General features: G+C 31.7%; 1 protein-coding gene across 1 annotated transcript; it reads right to left on the bottom strand.

The window, feature by feature from the left end:
• Window positions 1-1,417: 1,417 nt before the first annotated feature.
• Window positions 1,418-2,343, bottom strand: LOC139877664 (transcription repressor OFP1-like). Its single transcript, XM_071865096.1, has one exon. The coding sequence runs from the start codon at window positions 2,270-2,272 to the stop codon at window positions 1,502-1,504; it is 771 nt and encodes a 256-aa protein (XP_071721197.1). The 5' UTR covers window positions 2,273-2,343; the 3' UTR covers window positions 1,418-1,501.
• Between the last annotated feature and the right edge of the window lie 20,640 nt (window positions 2,344-22,983).

Below are 22,983 nucleotides of genomic sequence, written 5' to 3' on the forward strand. Positions count from 1 at the left end.
TCCATAACCACGCAAAGTTGTCTGGGTGGTCACCGAATTGCTCAATAAAGCACACTACTCGGGTTCAATTCCTCGCTATGTCAAATTGTTTAAAAAGACAGTGTGACTAGAGAGGCACATACGTGATAAACGTAAAACATATAGTCATTTTTCCACCCTGAAATAAAACTAGACATTTTCTTCATTCCGGAGAGAGAAAGTCAACTCTCAACAAAGAGGGTAGAGAGACTAACTAATTAAGATAGTATTATCATGAGAGCATCAGGTGTGGTATCAAGTCAGTTCTGCGTCGGCATCTGATTTTCACCAACCGACGGTCGGACCACACCGTTTCAGCGTCGGTCCATCCGAAGTCTACTCCCACTCGACGCTGTGTTTGTTGGTATAAGTGGGTCCCAAATTCAAATTTATATCCGTTGCTCTTTTTTTTTTCTTTTTTTTCTTCATTTTCCTCCATTTATGGTGGGTTTATGGTGGTGTTTTGCGACGTTAACAGAAACAGAAAAACAGTAGCGACAGGAGCATGTTTCGGTGGTCTGTGGTGGTGGTTTGCGACGGTTTTCGAACAGAAACATGAGAGAGAGAGAGAGAGAGAGAGAGAGAGAGATGGTGGTTGTCGATTAGGGTGAAGGTGGTGGAGGTGACTTCGGTGATGGTGGCCGAAGGTGGTGACGGTTTGAGCGGTTTAGGGTGGCGGTGGTAGTGATGGAGAGGGTGGCTTAAATTTAATTTGTTTTATATAAAAATTTTTTTTATATAGAAAATATTTATTTAAAAAAAATGATAAAATAAATGATAAATAATAAATATTTTCTCTTTCCAAGACACTGAACTGACATTCTTTCCAATTCTCCTGTTTTTTCACCAATGTCAGGTCAGTTTACAATGTCAGTCCAGTCAGCGTCCAGTCATCAGCAAGACACTGAAAAGACACTGAACTAACACTGAACTGACGCGTCATCACACTCAGTGCTCTAAGGATCTCATGTCACAATAATCTAATTTAACCTTACAGTGAAATATCATAATTTTTTAATTACAATTTTTAAAGTCGTCGTGTTAACGTTCTTTAGTATATTATATGTAGCGGTTACTATTGGGTTGTTGATGGTTTTTATTGAAATATACGTATCTTTTTACATTTTAATACAAGTAAAAAACCATGTTAGATAAAATCTTAAATTTTAATATTTTATGCAATTTTATTTCGCCTTTTTTTTGTCGGTGGTCCCTTTATTATACACCAAAAAGCTAATAGCGTCCCTCCGATTTTTTTTGGTTAACATCTTTCCATTATCCATTCAGACATATGAGTCCTTCCGTCAACTATCCGTTAGAAATAGTATAATGAAAGGATGTTGTTAGCAAAAAAAAACCGAAAAGACGCAGTTAGCTTTTTGATGTATAATGGAAGCACTAACGAACAAAAAAGACTTTTATTTCTCTAAAACTTAAAAAATTTACATGAGTAGAAAATAGGTTACATACTTGCATTACAATTTTACAATGTAATATTAGTACTCTCAAACCAAATTTGCTTAAAAACCTTTATAATCAAGTCATGGTACTCATTAGAATTCAATGATAAATAACATGCAAGCAAATCTTCCAAGTCTTTTGAACTTTTCATATTATTCTCCAGTATCATCTCCACCATTGATTCTTTAAAATCCTTACCAGGATCCACCGATGTTTTCACCACTGCCATACTCTCCGACAAGCTCCGGCGACTTCCATAGCTTTTCCGGCCACCGTGGATCCCATGAACCTTAACCCGGTTCCCAATTCTTGGTGAATAACAATTTCCTTTGATCATTCTTCTATTCGGACTTCGTGTTTGTGTCGTAGATTTGTTGAAAATTTTATTTTGTTTATTACGTAATTTTGTTACGATTGGAGGGAGGTCATCTTTTCCATAAACGTCGTCGTTTGATGAGTTTGTTTTGCACGAACAAGTGACGGAATATTCGGGTGAGAATATGTCGGTAGAATCCATGGAAACGGAATCCGGTGTGACCCGTTTTTTCGGGCTACTGGGTCGTCTGTTTTTGGATGACTTTCTTGGCGGGTCGGGTGATCGGGTAACGGTTTTCGGTTCGGGTTCGATTACATCTCTAGTAAAGTAGTATGATTTTCTTTGGTCAACGGAGGACGTTTGTGGTGACGACGTCGTTATTGGTTGTTTTTTGGTTATTTTATTACTCGCTTTCTTTGAATTGTAAAACCAAGAACTTGGTAACATACTTGAGATTCTGAACTTATGGTTACCCATTTGGATAATGGGTCAACCGGGTGGGTTTTTGATCGATATTTGAAGTGTTGTTTTATAGAGAGGTTTAGGTTTAGTATTGAAAATGGAAGAGTTTTGTGAGTGAAGTGTAGAGATGAAGATAAATAGGGAGTGGAAAGATGTTGGGACAAATTATGGTGAAAAAAGTCTAAGAAAAAGACAAAAAGAGGTAAAGTGGGACCCACGTATAGGAAAGGTGGGGCCTTAAGATGCTAAATAGGTAACGTTAAATTGGCGCTAATTGTTGATTAGGGTCGAGGGTTGGTATAGTAAGCTACGTAACGAATGGGAGTAGTTGTTAGCTAAATGATAAAATTAGAAAGATAAGTTTACTTGATGGTTCAGGTGATATGAATTCATTAAACAACTTTCAACCATGAATTCATGACATAAAAAAGTTTACTTGTCAACTCCAAGTCACATTAGCACTTTCTAGAAGACTAAAAAGGTGCTAAACTATTGTTATTCATTACTAAATAAGTGAAAAAATATATAACCAACAAGATATTGAAAGATCATGGTAATAGATTTGGTTGTCGTGGTTTGCTGGATACTAATCAAGTAGAAAGTGACTTGAACGGAGGAGTGTTCAACATTTACTTCCAAACCGATTAACACCAAATTTCAACCCAGGTAACAATAAAAACAAAATCCAATACAGCATATGTGTTTTATGGGGTTCGGTTCGGTTTGAATTAGATTTTCAAATGTAAATTTAATTTAATTTTCAATTCGGTTTTATTTTTTGATTCGGTTTAACCAAAATCAAACTGAAATAAACTATATTAAATTATTAATATATATATGAAAAAATTACGCAATTTATCCCTCATGTTCACTCAAAACTTCATATTTGACATTAATATTTGTTTTGTATGTGCTTCGTCACCCAACTATACAAATATTGCATGGTTGGTCACTTCGTTTAATCTCATCATGGTGTATGGACGCTTATACCCTCACATGTAAAACATGTGAGTATACTCTCAACATAAATCAGACAAACGTCAGACAAAGTGACCTATCATGCAATTTTTACATAGTTGGGTGACCAATCACGTACAAAACAAACATTAGTGGCAACCATGAAATTTCGGGTGAACATGAGGGACCAACCGCGTAATTTTTTATATATATGTAGACAAAATATATCGATTAAAATCAAAAGTCTAAAACATCGATATGTTATGATTATTTTTGGTTAAATTATAATTTTATGAGATTTTTCATTTTTAACCGAAATCGAAATGAATTCGTATTCGGTTTTTTGTTCGATTTCAGTTTTAAAATATGATTCGGTTTCGCTTTTGATTTTCGATTTTGCTTTAAAAAGTTTCAAAATCAAACATCGAAAACGTTAAAAATCGGACAAATGAACACCACTACCCCCTAGTTGAACATAATTAAGGAGTTGATCGATTATCAACTGTGCAAACCTAATCGTGAATCAAAGTCAGCTGAGCGTGGGTAGACATATCAGTGTCTCAAATATACTTTCGAAATATAGAGTAAACAAATGTAGGTATTTTTTATAGTTGAAACATAGTAGAAATAGGGTTTGTACTTGAAAGTTTCTAACTTACGTGCCTAATATGTTGACGTAGACTCATTTGATGAGCCAATAAATTTTGAAAATCGGGTCCGAACTTTTTAGAGCTTACACGTCAGAAACGGGGTGTGACAAGCTTGAGTTACAAATGTACGAATTTGTTGTTTGGGTCACCCATACACCAACATATGTTCATAAGCATTTCAATGTCGGATAATCCAGATTCTGAACGCAATATTTTTTTATTCTCAATACGGGATGTTGCTAAACTGATTATAAATTCAGACGTTATAATCGTTTGAGGTAGTGCGAGTGATGTGTAGTTGTGGAGAAAATTTTGTTTACGTGAGGGAAATGGGCGTTTGTTATGGTAATCATGTGATGGAGTGTTATAAAAGGTTGTAGATAACGTGATAAATTATGATTGGAATGTAAAGACAAAATAAATAAATGATAACCAACAATCACAAGTCATGACTTTTCGTTCTGATGCCCCGTTAATTTATGCTTTACGCCTCAAATAACGTCCCCACAACAAGCGACGTGAGCGTTGTTGGGCTGCCATATCACGCAACATATATCAAGCAATGCCCATTTTGAAATGCAACGAATGGTCTTAGAATATGATTTTCTCTTTCCGAACCCATTATTGGATAATAATTGTATGTTGCAGTGTAATTGTAATTGCGTCATGATTTATAGATTGTTGTTTCTCGATGGTCAAAGTAAATTTTTTAAATGTATAATATGAAAACTAGTGTCATGATTTATAGATGTTGTTTCACGACGATGAAAGTTAATTTTTGGATGTATCCTATGAGAATATATATATATATATATATATATATATATATATATATATATATATATATATATATATATATATATATATATATATATATATATATATATATATATATAGTGGCGGAAGCAGGATTTTTCTTCACCGGTGGCGAATTATTTTTTTTTAAACCGTAGCAACTTTTTTGGGCAAAATACGGAGTTTTTGGGACAAAAATTGGAAGTTTTTAGGCAAAATTTTGAGGTTTTTGGATAAAATTTGAAGGTTTGTGGGCAAAATTTGAAGGGTTTGGAGCAAAATTTAGAGAATTGTGGGCAAAATTTAAAGGTTTTGAGGCAAAATATGTAGGTTTTGGGGCAAAAAAAAAATTCAAATTTTTACACTAAAATTTCGAAATCGACTGGGGGCGGGCGCCCCCTGCCCCCCCTCTAAATTCGCCCATATATATATATATATATATATATATATATATATATATATATATATATATATATATATATATATATATATATATATATATATATATATATATATTAATCAAGAGGGAAGTACATTTTTTGAGAGAAATAATTTTTTTTCCTTTTTGTGAATTTTTATTTTTTTTACAAACATTAAGATCACGTGAAAATATGAACATTTATAAAAGACACTTTGTGATAAATGTTATTATTTTGACTAGAAAACGCTCGGAGAAATAACATTCATTCATAAATCTTCCTGATAACATTCATTGTGATGCATGTTATTCGTGCATTTTTTTTTTTTTAGAAATTAGGGTTTAGAAATTATGGTTTAGGGTTTAGATTTAGGATTTAAATTAAGTTCTTAACACAAACGGTTTAGAATTTAGTGTTTAGAGTTTTGAGTTTAGGGACTAAAGCAAGAATACTAGAAAATCTCAACAATTGTTGTTATTTCGTAAGCATCGTCATCAGTGCACCACTCACGATTTCAAATTAGGGTTTCATTTGGGTAGTGGTTGTTGATGAACGAAAAGCAGATCAGAACGAAATCAAGGAGTGATGAACGAAGTTAGGGTTTTCATGGGTTTTGTTGTTGACCACTGAGAATGATTTTGTGAAATGGTGATTTTGGTGATATTGTATGAATTAGAAATGGGTATAAAAAAATCAAGACTTTTGAAGGTGTGTATGATTTTAAGAATGGTATGAATGTTTTTAGTGTAGTATCATTTAAGAAATCTTAAAGTATGAATATGTGTGTTTTTAAGTTAAATGAAGATATAAATAAAATGAGAAATATGGAAATTAAGATTTAAGGTAAATGAGGAAAATACTCAATGCACATGTCAAATGTTAATGAAAAAAATTAACAATATTAATGAATCGGACTAATCTTGCTCCTCCTGCAAACCATATGGCCTATCCACATTCAAAATTGATACTTTAATTAACCATGCAATATGGTAAAAACTACAGGAACTATTCGCGCAATTTTTTCTATTATAAATTATAATCTTGATATGCTAGTTAATTAAAGTGCAACTCTAACAATTTATAGTTAAATGATTAAAATAAAATATATAGTGATGTAGCATATTTCTTGTGCTGTCGTTCACATAGGGAAAAAAACGTATTTCTTGTGCTAATTATTAATTAAAAAAAGCGTTGTAGGTTGTGATGAATACTTGATTTTGGAGAGTAAATTTTTTTGTCGGTTGTTACTCCAATTAGTCTAAAAAACTTGGATTTGGTAACACGTCTTTTTATCTCTATGTTCTGTTTTTGTAGTAGACTTGTAGCGGTGCCTTTTCATTGTAATAGTTTTATTATATTATTATCTACCATCTACGATTTGTATGTTGCACAATATTTAATATTTCTAAATATAGTAGTTATAAAGGTTTATAATTAACAGCTAAATTCATTCATATTTAAATATGTGTATAATGAGCTGGTTAAAAGTAATGAATATGCGGTTATAATCAGAATCGGTCTAGAGAGTTTTGTTGCCCAGTGCAATATGACAATCAAATGCTCCTATTAACATTTATAAACTTACTACATGAAGTGTTTAAAACGTCTATTTATATCATTCATTCTCACTTTATAATACTCCTTACAAATTCACATGATTTGATTACAACTGAGATTCGGTTGATTTCTAGAGTGAGAAAGTGAGGTGATGAAGATGAACCTAGTGAGATAAACTAAAACTGAAAATGATATTTCCACTAGCTCTCTTAAACAATGACTAGGAGCATCAACTCTAGACGATGAGGGATGGTGGCTATTTATAGGCCAATATACCACTCCCTTTACAATTAAGTCATATCAACAAATCGATACATTTTACGGCGTATTATTGAGTCTTAACAATCTCCCCCTATGTATTGATTTGTGCTTGCCTGCTTTCCGATAACTGACTTGGTCGAATAAACTCCTTCTTTGATAACAATCTCCCCTTTTTGATCTTTAACTTGAAAACGATGAAATCTTTGAGTTGTTTTTGTTCGTCTTCATAACGACTTTTGAATGCTTTGAGAAGATTATTGATGAACGAGTTGTTGACTTTAATAGCTTTGAAATTCTTTAAAAAGTCTCTCTCTTTTAAAACACATGATTATCTTCAGATTTTGACAAGATTTCTTCAAACTTGTCTTGACATTATTAGAGTAGCTTTCTGAATGATAATCTTCTGATTTTGTTGCTCTTGAAGTTTCAACCATTGATTCTTGGATATGTTTTGTGAAATCGGCTTTTGAAATTGCGCTGTAGAAGCTCTTTGTGATGAGTTGTTGCAGACTTCGTCGCATATGAATCAAAACCAGTATCGACACAATAATCATTTTGTTTATGTGGCCCACTGATGCTTGTAGGTCTTTGATTTGAAGTCTTGGATTCCTCGAATTTGTTGATGAAATGAAACTTGATATCAACACATAAAATTTTTCTCCCCCCATGATCAATTTTGAATCACACTTCATCATGCCACACTTGTTGATATAAAATAGTTCAAATTACAAGAAATCACAAAAGACTTGAAGTACATGAGTACTTTGTACAACTTTCTCTTTTTATAATTAGAATTGATAATGATGGTGTAAAGTGGGTGTGCCATCCACAACCTTGGTTTTAGGTTTGCGACACGATGCAAGTATCAAGCCCTAATAAAATCACCTCGGGTTAAAAGAGGCAAGATGGGCAAGACACATGAATTTTTGTGATAAAAATTTGATCCTCGGGGAAAGAAGGATCTTCAGAAAACGTTTTTGGTTTTGTAAAAGTCAAAGTAGTTGTTACACTAGATACGTTTAGAATAGGTATTCTAGTTGTTACACAAGACAAATGATCTGTAACCAAACATTTTTCCAGAATTGACCTCACTAGAATCGGGTTCTCCAAGAGTTACCTCAGCAGATGGTGAGGGTGACTGATAATCGAAGTTTCAGCCGGCGTTAGCAAGCTATCCGCCCCCATGAGTAAAGTATCATGTGTGATAACCCGGAAATTTCTGGCCAAATTTAAACTTTATCTTTATATTATTCCGACACAATAAGCAAAGTTTGTTAAGTTAAATCTCAAGAATTTTAAACTGTGTTCATACATTCATTTAACCTCGACCAAATTCCGACGATTCACGAACCATTATATAAATGGATATGATTATATATATATGTACATATTATAACTTGAGAATGTTAATAAAGTATTAAATATATAATACGTTACAGGAATTTTTAGCAAGGGAATTATAAGATAATATCAAATGATTGAGTTATCAAGATTCATTATGATATGATTTACGTGTCTCTGTTGAGAGGTCCACTTTGAATTAGGAAACCTTTCCTTTTAACAGTATTCGGAATAATTGGTAAAGTGATTTACAAGTAAGAACAAAAGTTAGTGAAGATTTTTGTTTGATTTCCAATACATGCTTTACTATATTTCACTTGTGACTTTTGTTAAGTTAACAATTTAGTTTTCATATTATTTTACGTGAAAGTGAAATTTGGGAATATATATAACTTAGAAAATAGATATCGACGTTTTACCTTAAAATGATTTCATATGTTCGTTTAATCCTTGGACTTTATTTCACACTTCATCAATATTTAGTAATTTAAAAACTTGAAACCTTTTATATATAATTTTACTTTTCAAATACGTTTTATGATATATCGATTTCCATTATTTTAACCCTTTAACAAAATGATTCTTAAATATATACTAGTTTTGGAAAACAAAAGTTATCATATTTATTTGATTTAGTACTAAAACGTTTTCAGCTTAGAAAGAACTCTATTATCAAAACGTTTAATGAGATATTTTGTTAATGAATTTTGAAGAACTTAATTAAAGCTTTGTATTGAAATTTTGCAAATATACTTCTTATTTCAAAAAGAAAAAAGTTTACGAAATAATAATTTCGAAACAAAAATAAATTATATAATGAACTGTGAAATATAATTAGTTTTGAAAAACTATATATTGTCAAATAAATATTTCAAATATATATTTCGAAGTGAATATATATACATATTTTACAATGTAATAAATTTTAAATTTAATATTAATTATAAAACGTTTTGAGTTAAAAGGATACTATTATATATATATATATATATATATATATATATATATATATATATATATATATATATATATATATATATATATATATATATATATATAACGAGACGATAATTTATAGAAGCAAATGACCAAAACATTCAAATGATTAATTTACACTTTGAGTGGGATAGTTTTTCATTGATTTGAGTCTTGTTATATATAAAGGTACGTTACACAAAACATAAAGTACTAGTTTTCTAGGCGTACGAAAATACGTTCGAGAAACCGAAACCGAGAGATAAGTCGAGTGACAACGTACGGGTCATGGGAATTAAATGTACAAGTTAACTATGCTCATGAATATAATATATATATATATATATATATATATATATATATATATATATATATATATATATATATATATATAATTATATATAAATTAAATATATATATACATTATTATTAATAAAAACCGTCGGCATAAGCAAACAAGCGAAAGTGAGCTGGAATCAGGCTCCAAGCGATCGCATGGACCTGATGCCTAAACCCCATGCGATCGCATGGGGGGTTAGGTGAGCTCAAACTCCTTTAAATGTCGAACGTTTTCTGATTCTGAATGCATTCACTTCACTCGATCTCAATCTTTCTATATATATATATATATATATATATATATATATATATATATATATATATATATATATATATATATATATATATATATATATATATATATATATATATATATATATATATAATATATTATTATTATTATTATTAAAATTAATATTATTAATCTTATTATTATTAGTATTATTATACATAAAATACTACGACGGAGTAATGTCGAGTTAATTCAAAACGGATTTTTCGAGAGGGATGGAGATAAGGAAATTATGGGATATAGCTATGGAGGTGATGGGTATGTTTCGGGGGTTTTGTTCGTAAGTCAAATTAGTGTTTATCATCTCCGTTGCGTCTACGTACCTTTCCTGCAATATTGAATCTCAATATTGATACGTGAGCACTCACATCCTATCTTTAATATATTAATAGTGTATCCCTGACTAGTGCTCGAGTATATATTATTATGCATGCTTGTATGTTTAATTTCGTCGTTAAATAGTTTAGGATAGATCATGAATTTAATACATATGTTATTAGGATAAAGTATATGATATGCATGTCGTGGGAAAGCTGACGAAAAATCAATAACTTTTCATTTATGAATCGTGTGATTTCGATGAACGGATTAAGAGAAATAGTCAACTGAATTATTATTAATTTTAGTATTATTATTGTTAAAATGATTATTATTACTATCGTTGTTATTATCGTCATTATTATTATTATTATTATTATTATTATTATTATTATTATTATTATAATATGTAGTATTATCATTAATATTATTATTAATATTATTATCATTAAAACTAATATTAGTATCATCTAATTATTATGATTACTATCAGTATTATGAATGTGATATAAGAGAGGATTAAAAGCTATTAAATAAATCGTTTAGCAAATAACAAGTATATGTATCATGATGAAATTAAAATATTGTAACATATTGATTTAAGATAAAAATATTGTTTTTATTATTATTAAAAGTATCATTAATATTAAAACTATCATTTTTATTAAAATTATCATTTCTAATAGAAATATCATTGCTATTATAAAATATCATTATTATTATCATTATTATTATCATTATAGTATTATTATTATTAAAAAAAATTATTATTTTCAATAGAATTATTATTATTATTATTACTAAAGTTATTAATAAAAAGTATCGTTATTATTAAAATTATCATGTTTAGAATTATCATCATCATTAGTAAATATAAATATTGTAATTATTAATAGAATAATAATAATTATTATTACAAAATAATACAACTTTTACTTATTATTATTATTATCAATATTATTTTATCAAATAAATATGGGATACAAAGATATTTTTACCACGCGTAATATAATTACATTAATAATACCTACCACTATAGTTTTACGATATTAAGTGAACTTTATAAATTTTACTACTTAAGATATATGAAAGTATATTTTATCATATATAAACTTTAATATAAATTTTTTTATTAATAAATGACTTTTATTATTTACTATAATAAAATCTAATAAATATAGTTAAATATATATAAAACGACTATATTTAAGTTATATAATAAACATGTATAAATTTTGGAAATCATTTTGGGTCAAATTGACTTTTGTTAACTTTTGCATGATTATCTCGAGCATTAGGATTGCGATACACTATGACTTGACCTAAATTGTTAAACAGATATTGACCAACACATAAATATACATACTTAATATAGGTTCGTGAATCCGAGGCCAACCTTGCACATGTTCAATGCCATCATATGAATTTTTACTACGAAATATAGTATTGTGAGTTCATTTGATTCCCTTTTACTCTTTACATTTTTGGGACTGAGAATACATGCGCTGTTTTTATAACTGTTTTATTAAATGCTTTTGAGATATATTTTTGAACTGAGAATACACGAACTGCTTTTATAAATGTTTGACGAAATAGACACAAGTATTCAAAACTACATTCTATGATAGAATTATTTGGATTCAGTGGTTCGATTTCTATAAAGATTGCATTAGCTACCATCGGTGAGAAATTTTTGCATTGCACGATGCATTAGCTACCGTTGGTGAGATTGTTTTGCATCTTGATAAATGGTTCGATTTCTATAAAGATTGCATTAGCTACCATCGGTGAGAAATTTTTGCATTGCACGATGCATTAGCTACCGTTGGTGAGATTGTTTTGCATCTTGGTTGCATTAGCTACCATCGGTGAGAAATTTTTGCATTGCACGATGCATTAGCTACCGTTGGTGAGATTGTTTTGCATTTTCTGGTGTTCTTCATATGAATGATTTTTACAGCAGTGAGCAGACCTGCACAGATTGTTTTCGAAATATGAGTATCTTGTGGTCTATTATATTAATGGAAATGATTGATTATGATAAACTAATGAACTCACCAACCTTTTGGTTGACACTTTTAAGCATGTTTATTCCCAGGTATTAAAGAAATCTTCCGCTGTGCATTTACTCATTTTAGAGATAGTAATTGGAGTCATTCATGGCATATTTCAAAATACGTTGCATTCGAGTCGTTGAGTTCAAAAGATTATTATTAAGTCATCGATAGTTTGATATACTATGAAATGGTATGCATGCCTGTTAACTTTCGATGTAATAAAAATTTGTCTTTTAAAAACGAATGCAATGTTTGTAAAATGTATTATTTAGAGGTCAAATACCTCGCAATGTAATCATATGATATTGTATTCGTCCTTATGGAGTAGGACGAGTCGTCTCATCATGGAACTTGGTTACAGGTTTTCCGCTCTTGGTTATACCAAGCCTTCCAACAGTACCTAACATCGCATTGGTGTCAGTCGAAATCTATGTAATGTAGAAAGATGTTACACCGATTCCCGAAGTCATTGATATGTCATGAGGTGACACATCTCTTGCGGTTGTTACACTCGTAAGGAGTGTGTATGTCCAGGCTTAAAAGTTGACTGATCTTTAGGGAGATCATCCTACTAGGGAACTGATAAATCTATCGAAGTAGTGTCATAGTGCCCCCATTGAACGAGACAGATCCTCCTCATCAGGATAAGTCTGACCTCCAGGCCCTGTTTGACGTTGAGGGTCAACCTCATAATTTTGATGAGTGTCATCAGGAGGACGTCTAGCCGATACACAGGGTTCCTTTTCAAGATTTTTCAAAACCCCTTTAGCTATTCTGGACTACAACTTTTGACTTAAGCCAGACAATTGTGTCTTAGCAGAAGACTTCACTTCTTTTTTGAGTGACTTTACACCTTTATTAATTGATATTGAAGATAATAATATAACCTACTCCCCCTCGACATTTACATGTTTAAAAGGGTAGATTTTGACATTTTCTCTCCCCCTTGAAACAAGGTTGGTCTTCTAGTTTTCAAAAAATCTAGTTAACTGATGAATTGACGATTCAGCCTGCGAGAAAAATACTAAAAACGAGGTTTGCACTGTTATGTATACAAAAGCCATATGTTATGTAATTTTTTTTTTGATTTTCAACATAAAAAAACACATTTTTTGATTTTGTAATATTGAAAATAAATCAAAATATACACAAACTTTTTCTTTATAGGAAATATTTTAAGAGTGGGTTTTGTACATAAGTATACGGAAGCCATTACATTTCCATCTTTCTTCTCCTCAAAATACGATTCACTTTGCAAAAAGCGTATTTTGACAATTATATGCTCAAAGAATTTGAGTAGAAACTTGAAAAACTGAAAATCTTTTAGAACATCGGGTTGTCCACCGAAATAAGGACACGGAATTTTGGTTTTGATAACAAAACGGGGCATACATTGAAATATGTGCATACACCATATTAAAGTCAAATCATTTTGAAAATGATCTTGAATGCCATTTATAGGCATTATTGATTTGACTTATCGACCTTGCATTCCACTTTGGTTTGATACCCGGTGTATCATATGAAAATAAGTTTTGTGGTAGCAAAGGCGATGGAAAATCTTTTAACATAGCTAGAGAAAAGGATCTCGGCTTAAATTTGAGTAACTCTGACGAAGAGTACTTTTTTGGTGTTGAAGAGGATATTTTTTTTAATCGGGTTTTGACATCCACTTCTTAGATGACGCTTGTTTAGAAAATGGGTTACTTTGAATTTTAGAAACAAGGTCAACTTCGACAAATCTTGAACCAGTGGGTGATTTTTTTTGATAATGTTTTCTTTTGATGAATGAAAATCCGTCCATATTGGTCTTGAAATCATGTTGGTTTCCCATTTTTCCCTAGAACAGTTACAAAAAAGGGTCTATTCCTTTCGGTTCGGTAACTGGAATAGTCATTAGTTCCTGGAGACGGAGATTTATTAGGTTGGGTTGAAGACTTCAATGGACATTGAGTAGAAGTCTTTGGGGTTTTGGATTTCCAGGTTGATTCCCTCGGTGCCTTTGTAGACTTTGGAAGACCATGATCTTCCCGTTTAGGGGTCTCTAAGATCTTAGACGTTTCTCTCGAAATCGGCTTCGAGTACATCGTTTAATGGTCTGTAAGATCTTAGACGTTTCTCTCGAAATCGGCTTCTAGTACATCGAGGATTGATGCAACCTAGGTCTTGGTTTAGTCTTGGTATGAGAGGTTGGTGTTGGTTCAACTTTAGGAATGGATTTGGAAATTGGTTTGTCACGCTTCTCAGTAGATTGTGAAGAACATATGGAACAAACCATCATTCCTAATAATATCGTTCTCCGAAGGACTAGATTATCTTATTTGACTTGTTGATTATTGTGCAGTAATTTTTGTTTAAACATCTTAAAAGTAGAATATAATGCAACAATGTCAAAAAATTTGTTTAAGAAAGCTCTTTTTTTAGCCATACCAGAATCGACACCATATTGGGTTTTAAACGGTGTGACAAGTCTTTTGCAATGAATAAGTCATATTCGAGTTTGGAAACCTTTTCTTTCAAGTGTCAAGAATCCGACTCACTTTTGGATGCGAGAACCTCAAGTTCTTTAAGTTTAATGTTTAAACTATCTTTTTCATGCTCAACGGAGGCTTATTGTGAATTTAAATCACTTTCAAGTTTTGTTGTCTTATCTGGTAAAATAACTTGATCAGATTCTTGTTTTAGACATCTTGTTTCAAAATCTTTTGAGTGAGCAATTAAGGACAATTTTTTATCTTCAAAGAGTATAGCTTGCTCAACGAGTTCAGACTCCAAATCGGAGATCCTATGGTTTAAACACAATATGTCTGAATCTCGTGTAGCTACAAAAATTGCAACACTCTCATTTTTCGCACTTAAGTTGTTATTATCTGCATGTAAAGAGGGACTGGTATTAAAATTAACCCTATGCTCATCTTTGAGATGAAGAAATTCCTCATTGAGATGATTGTACAGTGTCTCCAGATTTAGTTGTTCCTTGTCGAATGAATCCTTTTGACTTTGAAGCTCTGCTTAATACTTTGAGATCTGTTTATTCAACGAATCTTCATTCTGTTAATGCTCATTAACAAGGTAGATCAACTGATCAACACTAATTTCATGTTTCTTTTGATTCACCCGATTCACTGTTTGAAGTAAAGTTCTCATATAGTTTAGCTACACATGGTGTAATCTCTAGTTGTAGAACAGTTGTACTGTAACCCGAGCAAACCCGGACTTTGTGATATTTCTTTTGTTCCCATATAGGTCTCGAAGGTTCAGACATTAATGTTTGAACCGGATAAGAATTTTGATGAGACCTTGTCGAACAAGTCGGATAAATCTCGAAAAGCCTGCAAAAACTGACTAATACACGACATACCAAAAAAAATACGAACAATTATCGAATGTCAGTTACTTAATTGATTTTAGAAGTCAATTTGGCAAACGTATCAAGCTTTCCTCTGTAAAGATGGCAAATCTTGAATTACGCTTTTAGTCTTTTGTCAAATCTAACGAAAAAATGGCACTTTGTTAGTGTTTCGTTAAAACCTTAATGGAATTATTAAAAACAATTAACCAAAGTTTTATTTGTGTTAAGAATTAATTTAATAAAAAATATTAAAATGGAATGATCTTGTTAATAACTAATTTCATTAGTTTTAACTAATAGCCTTAAAGGACTTGAAAGATTGAACCATGCAGGCTTGCCTGAGTGGTCACCGGGAGTTGCCCAATGAAGAACGCCCCCGGATTTAATTCCTGGCTATGCGAAATTGTTCAAAAAAGGGTGTGTGACTAGTGGGTGTGCATAATGCGCAATTCATCCGGTACCAGGTCTCACTCTCGGGGGGCTTGATTACCCGAGGTTTTACCTTGTATGGGGGAGCCAATGTGCTCGTTCATAGGAGGGTTCCTCGCTTACCTAAAAAAGACTTGAAACATTAGACTTTAAAATAAGAAGTTGGGCCTTTTGTACAGATTGGTTAGTCTTGGGCTTAGATCAAATAACAGGCGTTGCAACACTTCATATGTGAAACATGTAAATATGAAAGATAAAATGCAGAAGTTATGATTCGAACCCAAGTCACTTTGAATGCAAACAAACGTAACAACCACCAATCTAACTTCTCTTTCTCTTCAAAACTGCAATCTTCATCTCATAAACATTCGTTTCGGTTGGTCTTTCTTCCCCAAATTATAAACAAACCGTGATACGTTCAATTCCCCAAAAAAAAAAATTTAGAACCCGTACTCCGTATTCCTCTTCTACGTTTCCTTATCTTCTTTTAAAAAATAAATAATACGCATAGCAATCACAAGAACCCTAGTTCCTTTGTCACATGTGCACGTCTCTCTGTAGCCAAATGCCAAATTTGAATCCCATTAATCCTTTCCCCTAAATCGACATCCCCTAATTACACTATTTTAGTGACCCCAACTTTTCCATGATTATATGTTAGATGAAAATTATTTTTGCATAATTAAATATTTCCAACAAGTTAAGTAATCAAACTTGTTAAGACTTGATTATTTGAAATGAGTTTCATATAGACAATTGACCACCCAAGTTGACTGGCGATTCACGAACGTTAAAAACTTGTAAAAACTACATGATAATATATATATATATATATATATGGATATATATATATATATATATATATATATATATATATATATATATATATATATATATATATATATATATATATATATATATATATATATATATATATATATATAGTTAACATGATATTATGATAAGTAAATATCTCAAAAAGTATATTGACAAAGAGTTATATGCATAAAATGAGACTACTAAGTTAAGAAAATCGAAACGATATATATAACGATTATCATTATAACAACGTCCTACTAAATACATATGTATCATATTAAGATATTGTTACACCATATTTAACATGATAAGATGATAATTATATATATCATTAAGTATGTTAACAATGAACTACATATGTGAAACAAGACTACTAACTTAAGAATTGCAAATCGAGGCATATATGTAACGATTATCGTTGTAACGACATTTTAATGTATATATATATATCATATTAAGATATATTCATACATCATAATATCATGATAATGTAATAATTTAACATCTCATTAGATATAATTAATATTGGGTTAACAACATTAAAGGAGATCGTTAACTTAAAGGTTTTAAAACAACACTTACATGTAACGACTAACGATGACTTAACGACTCAGTTAAAATATATATACATGTAGTATATTAAGATGTATTAGTACACTTTTAAAAGACTCAAAAGACACATATCAAATTACTTCTACTTAACAAAAATGGTTACAATTACATTCTCATTCATTCTCATCAACAATTCTACTCCTATGCACCCGTATTCATACTCGTACAATACACAGCTCCTAGATGTACATACTATTGGTATATACACTTTAATGATCAGCTCTTAGCAGCCCTTGTGAGTCACCAAGACATGTGGGAACTATCATTTAGCAACTAGCATGAAATATCTAACAAAAATACAAACTAATGGAACCTTATATTCAAGTGTAGGATCACGTTTTTCTTCGCCAACCATAACACTTTTATTTTTCAACTTTCATGCATCAAACTTATCTCTCTCAAGTTCTCTCCTGGTGTTCTAAGTGTTCTTCATTATCTTCAACAAAATCTAGCTCAATCTAGTTCATAAATCCTAATCTATATCAACTTTCAAAACAACTACTCAAGTAAACTTCAAGAACACTTTCAAGTTTGCAAGTCTACTTCCAAGCTTTCTAATCCATTCCAAGTAATCATCTAAGATCAAGAAACATCTATTATTTATAGTAGGTTATCATTCTAATTCAAGGTAATACTCATATTCAAACTTTGATTCAATTTCTATAACTATAACAATCTTAATTCGAGTAGAAATCTTACTTGATTTTGTTTTCGTGTCATGATTCTACTTCAAGAACTTTCAAGCCATCCAAGATCCTTTGAAGCTAAATAATTTCTTATCACTTCCAGTAGGTTTACCTACTAAACTTGAGGTAGTAATGATGTTCATAACATCATTCGATTCATATATATATAACTATCTTATTTGAAGATTTAAACTTGTAATAACTAGAACATAGTTTAGTTAATTCTAAACTTGTTCGCAAACAAAGTTAATCCTTCTAACTTGACTTTTAAAATCAACTAAAAACATGTTCTATATCTATATGATATGTTAACTTAATGATTTAAAACCTGGAAACACGAAGAACACCGTAAAATCGGACATACGCCGTCGTAGTGAAACCGGGGGGCTGTTTTGGGTTAGATAATTAAAAACTATGATAAACTTTGATTTAAAATTTGTTCTTCTGGGAAAATTATTTTTCTTATGAACATGAAACTATATCCAAAAATCATAGTTAAACTCAAAGTGAAATTATGTTTTTCAAAATGGTCATCAAGACGTCATTTTTTCGACTGAAATGACTACCTCTACAAAAATGACTTGTAACCTGTATTTCTGACTATAAACCTATACTTTTTCTGTTTAGTTTCATAAAATACAATTCAATATGAAACCATAGCAAGTTGATTCACTCAAAACGGATTTAAAACGAAAAAGTTATGGGTAAAACAAAATTGGTTAAAAATGGTTAATTTGACTACGGGATGAATTGACAAAAATCTATACTAACCATATCCTAACTAACTTATATTTTATTATACATGTATTCTAACATATATTATTTAATCTTAATAGACCATAGACACGTATACTATGTTTTGACATATCATATCGATGTCATCTATATATATTATTAGGAACAACCATAGACACTCTATATGCGGTAATGTTTGAGTTAGCTATACAGGGTTGAGGTTGATTCCAAAATAATATATACACTTTGAGTTGTGATCGAGTCTGAGACTTGTATACAATGGGTCGTGAATTGATTCGAGATAATATATTGATTTATTTCCGTACTGCTAACTGTGGACAACTAATTGTGGACTACGAATGTTGGACTGTTAACTTAATAAACTTAAATCATTAAAACATAATAAATCATATTGTGAATATATTTCGATCATACTTTGATATATATGTATATATTTGTTATAGGTTCGTGAATCGACCAGTGGTCAAGTGTTATTTTCCGACGAAGTAATAATCTGTGAAAGTGAGTTATAGTCCCACTTTTAAAATCTAATATTTTTGGGATGAGAATACATGCAATTTTTTTTAAATGTTTTACAAAATAGACACAAGTACGTGAAACTACATTCTATGGTTGAATTATTAAACCAAATATGCCCCTTTTAGTCTGGTAATCTAAGAATTAGGGAACAAACACCCTAATTGACGTGAATCCTAAAGATAGATCTATCGGGCCTAACAAGCCCCATCCATATCGCGGATGCTTTAGTACTTCGAATTTATCATGTCCGAAGTTGTCCCGGAATGATGGGGATATTCTATATGCATCTTGTTAAGGTCGGTTACCAGGTGTTCACCATATGAATGATTTTTATCTCTATGCAGTTTGCGAAATGCCTGATATGAGATGTATATTTATGAGAAATGAAAAGGAAATCTTGTGGGCTATTATTATGATTGATAAATATATAGGTTAAACCTATAACTCACCAACATTTTTTTGACGTTTAAAGCATGTTTATTCTCAGGTGATTATTAAGAGCTTCCGCTGTTGCATGCTAAATAAAGACAGAATTGGAGTCTGCATGCTTGTACAATATTGTTTAAAAACTGCATTCGAAGACTTAAGTTGTTGTGTAATATTATTGTAAACTATTATGTAATGGTCGTGTGAAAATGCTACATTTTAGATTATCATTCTTTGATAATCTTCGTAATATTTTAAACCTTTATAGCAAATATAAAGGTTATGGTTTGTTTCAAAAATCGAATGCAGTCTTTGAAAAATGTATCATATAGAGGTCAAAACCTCGCAACGAAATCAATTAATATGAAACGTTTATAATTATTATGAACGGGACATTTCAGTTGGTATCCGAGCGTTGGTCTTAGAGAACCAGAAATTGCATTTGTGTGTCTTACCGAGTTGTTAGGATGCATTAGTGAGTCTGTACTTTGACCGTGTTTTCTTTAAAAATGATTGCTTAACACTTTTTGTTGGAAACTACATATTGTTAGCATGTAAATATTATGTGATATATTAATCTCTTAACGTGTTTGATATTGTGTGATAGATGTCTACCTCTAGTACAAATCCCATCGACTCACCTAATAATAATGAAGAGTCGAATATATATTGGGAAGATTCACAAATTCCCGAAGAGGAACCGGAAGAAGAAGAACCATGAAGAAGAGGAACCGGAAGAAGAGGAACCGGAAGAAGAAGAAGAAGAGGTTCTGGAGGAGGAAATATTAGGAACCACAGAAAATCAGATAAATAAAAGAAAATCCTCAACCAATGGACCAAAATTAAAAATGGTCAATGGTGTTTCCGCCGAGGAAGCAAAATATTGGGAAAATTACCAATTTTCTGATGAATCGTATTCCGATGAGGATTCCGATGATGTTATAGAAATTACCCCGACCCAATTTAAAAAAGCAAAAGTAAAAAATAAGGAAAAAGGCATCAAAATAGAGAAACCTAATTCCAACCCCGATAAACTTTATGTTAACATGAAATATCCTGATGGGAAATACCGTAAACACCCGTATTTCTTAAGTTTTAATTATAACCCGGGGATATCTAAGCCACCAGGTTTTTCTAAACCATTTGTGAAAACAACGGCACGTATTAGGGGAGCACCATATATCCCTAGGAAATTAGCGAAACGAACCAAGTCTGAAGAGAAAGAAACAAGTGAGTCGGAATAAAGAGTAGTAACCATGATGTGTAGTATATGTATTAAAGTGTGCTTGTACTTTTATGTTATATGTAAAAATTGCTTGTATTGTTTGTTAAATTTTTTTTTTACGAATCTAATCCCCGACTATTTTACAGTATAAAAACACACAATGGACATTAAGGATAGACAACCGAATATTTTAGAAGACCTACCCGGAGACATGATTGATGAAATCTTGTCTAGAGTCGGTCAGAATTCATCGGCACAATTATTTATGGCGAAATTAGTTTGTTAACCATTTGAAAGACGTTCCAGGCATGCCTTAGTTTATAAAAGGCTTTCCTTTGAAAGATGGGGTATATCACATTGGGGAGACTTTAAGTTACGCAAGTGTTTACTTTAAAGCATTAAATGCGGGGAACCCAAATGCAATTTTACGCTACGGGTTGAGAGCCTATTTTGACTCCACATATCCCAACATAGGACTTCGTTCTTTAGAAAGAGCTTCCAACATGCAACTTAGAGAAGCATGTTATGTTTACGGGTTAGTGATGTTCGCTTCTCACCAATTTGAGAAAAATAACATCGGATTACAACTGCTAAATAAAACGTTCCCACAAGTGACGGATTCGGTAGTTGGGGTGAGAAACAAGGTTTTTAGATTGTAACGGGGCTGTTGGGCATTACGTAACCCTCGTCCTTTTGACGACGTTACAACATGCTGCCTAGTCAACGGTCACAATGGTTATTTTCCATAAGACCAAGGATAGGAAATAATACTAGTAAAACCCGAATGCATGACTTGTTTCTGGACTTATGAATTACGTGTCTTTATTGCCTTTGTTGAACGACTTGCGTATTAACTAGAATTATTTTCGCAACTGTCTTGTATCAAAGTTATTGTGTGCTATACTTCATGCTATATGTAAAATAGCGGTATTGTAAATTTGTAAAAATATTGTATAAAAGTTTGAACGTGAAATATTATTGTATTTAGTTTTCATATAGAATCGTAGTAGTTAAATTGTATAGTAGCTACTAAGTATGAACTTAACGGGTAGGTACTACCCGAATTAAAACTATAAAATGCTAATATGAAGAAAAAGCTTTTATAAATAAGTTCATATTATGCTACGAAATACTATTGACTACTCTTGAATTCTATATGATTAACTCAATTCTTTTGGCTATTATTGAAGGAAATGGCACCGACGACTCGTCAGAACTTGAACATGAGTGAGGAAGACTTCCGTGTTTTCCTTGCTGCGAACATAGCCGCAGTGCAGGCCGCAATGCAAAATAACAACAATAACTCTGGTTCTAGCAGTGGAACTAATTCCACAAGAAATCGTGTAGGATGCTCCTACAAAGAATTCACTGCCTGTAATCCTTTGGAATTCGATGGAATCGAGGTTCCAATCGGATTAAAACGGTGGATCGAAAAGGTTGAACCGGTGTTTGCCATAAGTAAATGTACTGAAGAAGACAAAGTAAAGTATGCTACGCATACCTTCACAGGTACTGCGTTAACATGGTGGAACACCTATATCGAGCAGGTGGGACAAGATGCTGCTTACACACTACCGTGGTCAGCATTCAAGCACTTGATGTACAAGAAGTACCATCCCAGAAACGAGATCAATAAGCTCAAGGTAGAGCTTAGAGAATTACGAACGCAAGGTTTCAATATCACCATGTACGAACGACGATTCACAGAGTTGTGCCTATTGTATCCAAGAGCGTTCAAAGATGAAGAAGAGAAGATCGACGCATTTGTAAAAGGGTTACCAGAAAGGATTTAAGAAGATGTGAGTTCACACGAGCCCGCCTCCATACAAAAGGCAAGTCGAATGGCTCACAAACTCATAAATCAGATTAAGGGGAGGATTAAGGAACAGGCGGCCGAAGAGGCTAACACAAAACAAGTAAAGAGAAAGTGGAAGAAACCAA

The sequence above is a fragment of the Rutidosis leptorrhynchoides genome, chromosome 11, assembly GCF_046630445.1.
Source record: "Rutidosis leptorrhynchoides isolate AG116_Rl617_1_P2 chromosome 11, CSIRO_AGI_Rlap_v1, whole genome shotgun sequence".
NCBI classification, from domain to species: Eukaryota; Viridiplantae; Streptophyta; class Magnoliopsida; order Asterales; family Asteraceae; genus Rutidosis; species Rutidosis leptorrhynchoides.

What these genes read in the sequence shown, in the direction of transcription:
- LOC139877664 (XM_071865096.1), bottom strand. Translation starts at nt 2,272, where the DNA reads ATGGGTAACCATAAGTTCAGAATCTCAAGTATGTTACCAAGTTCTTGG.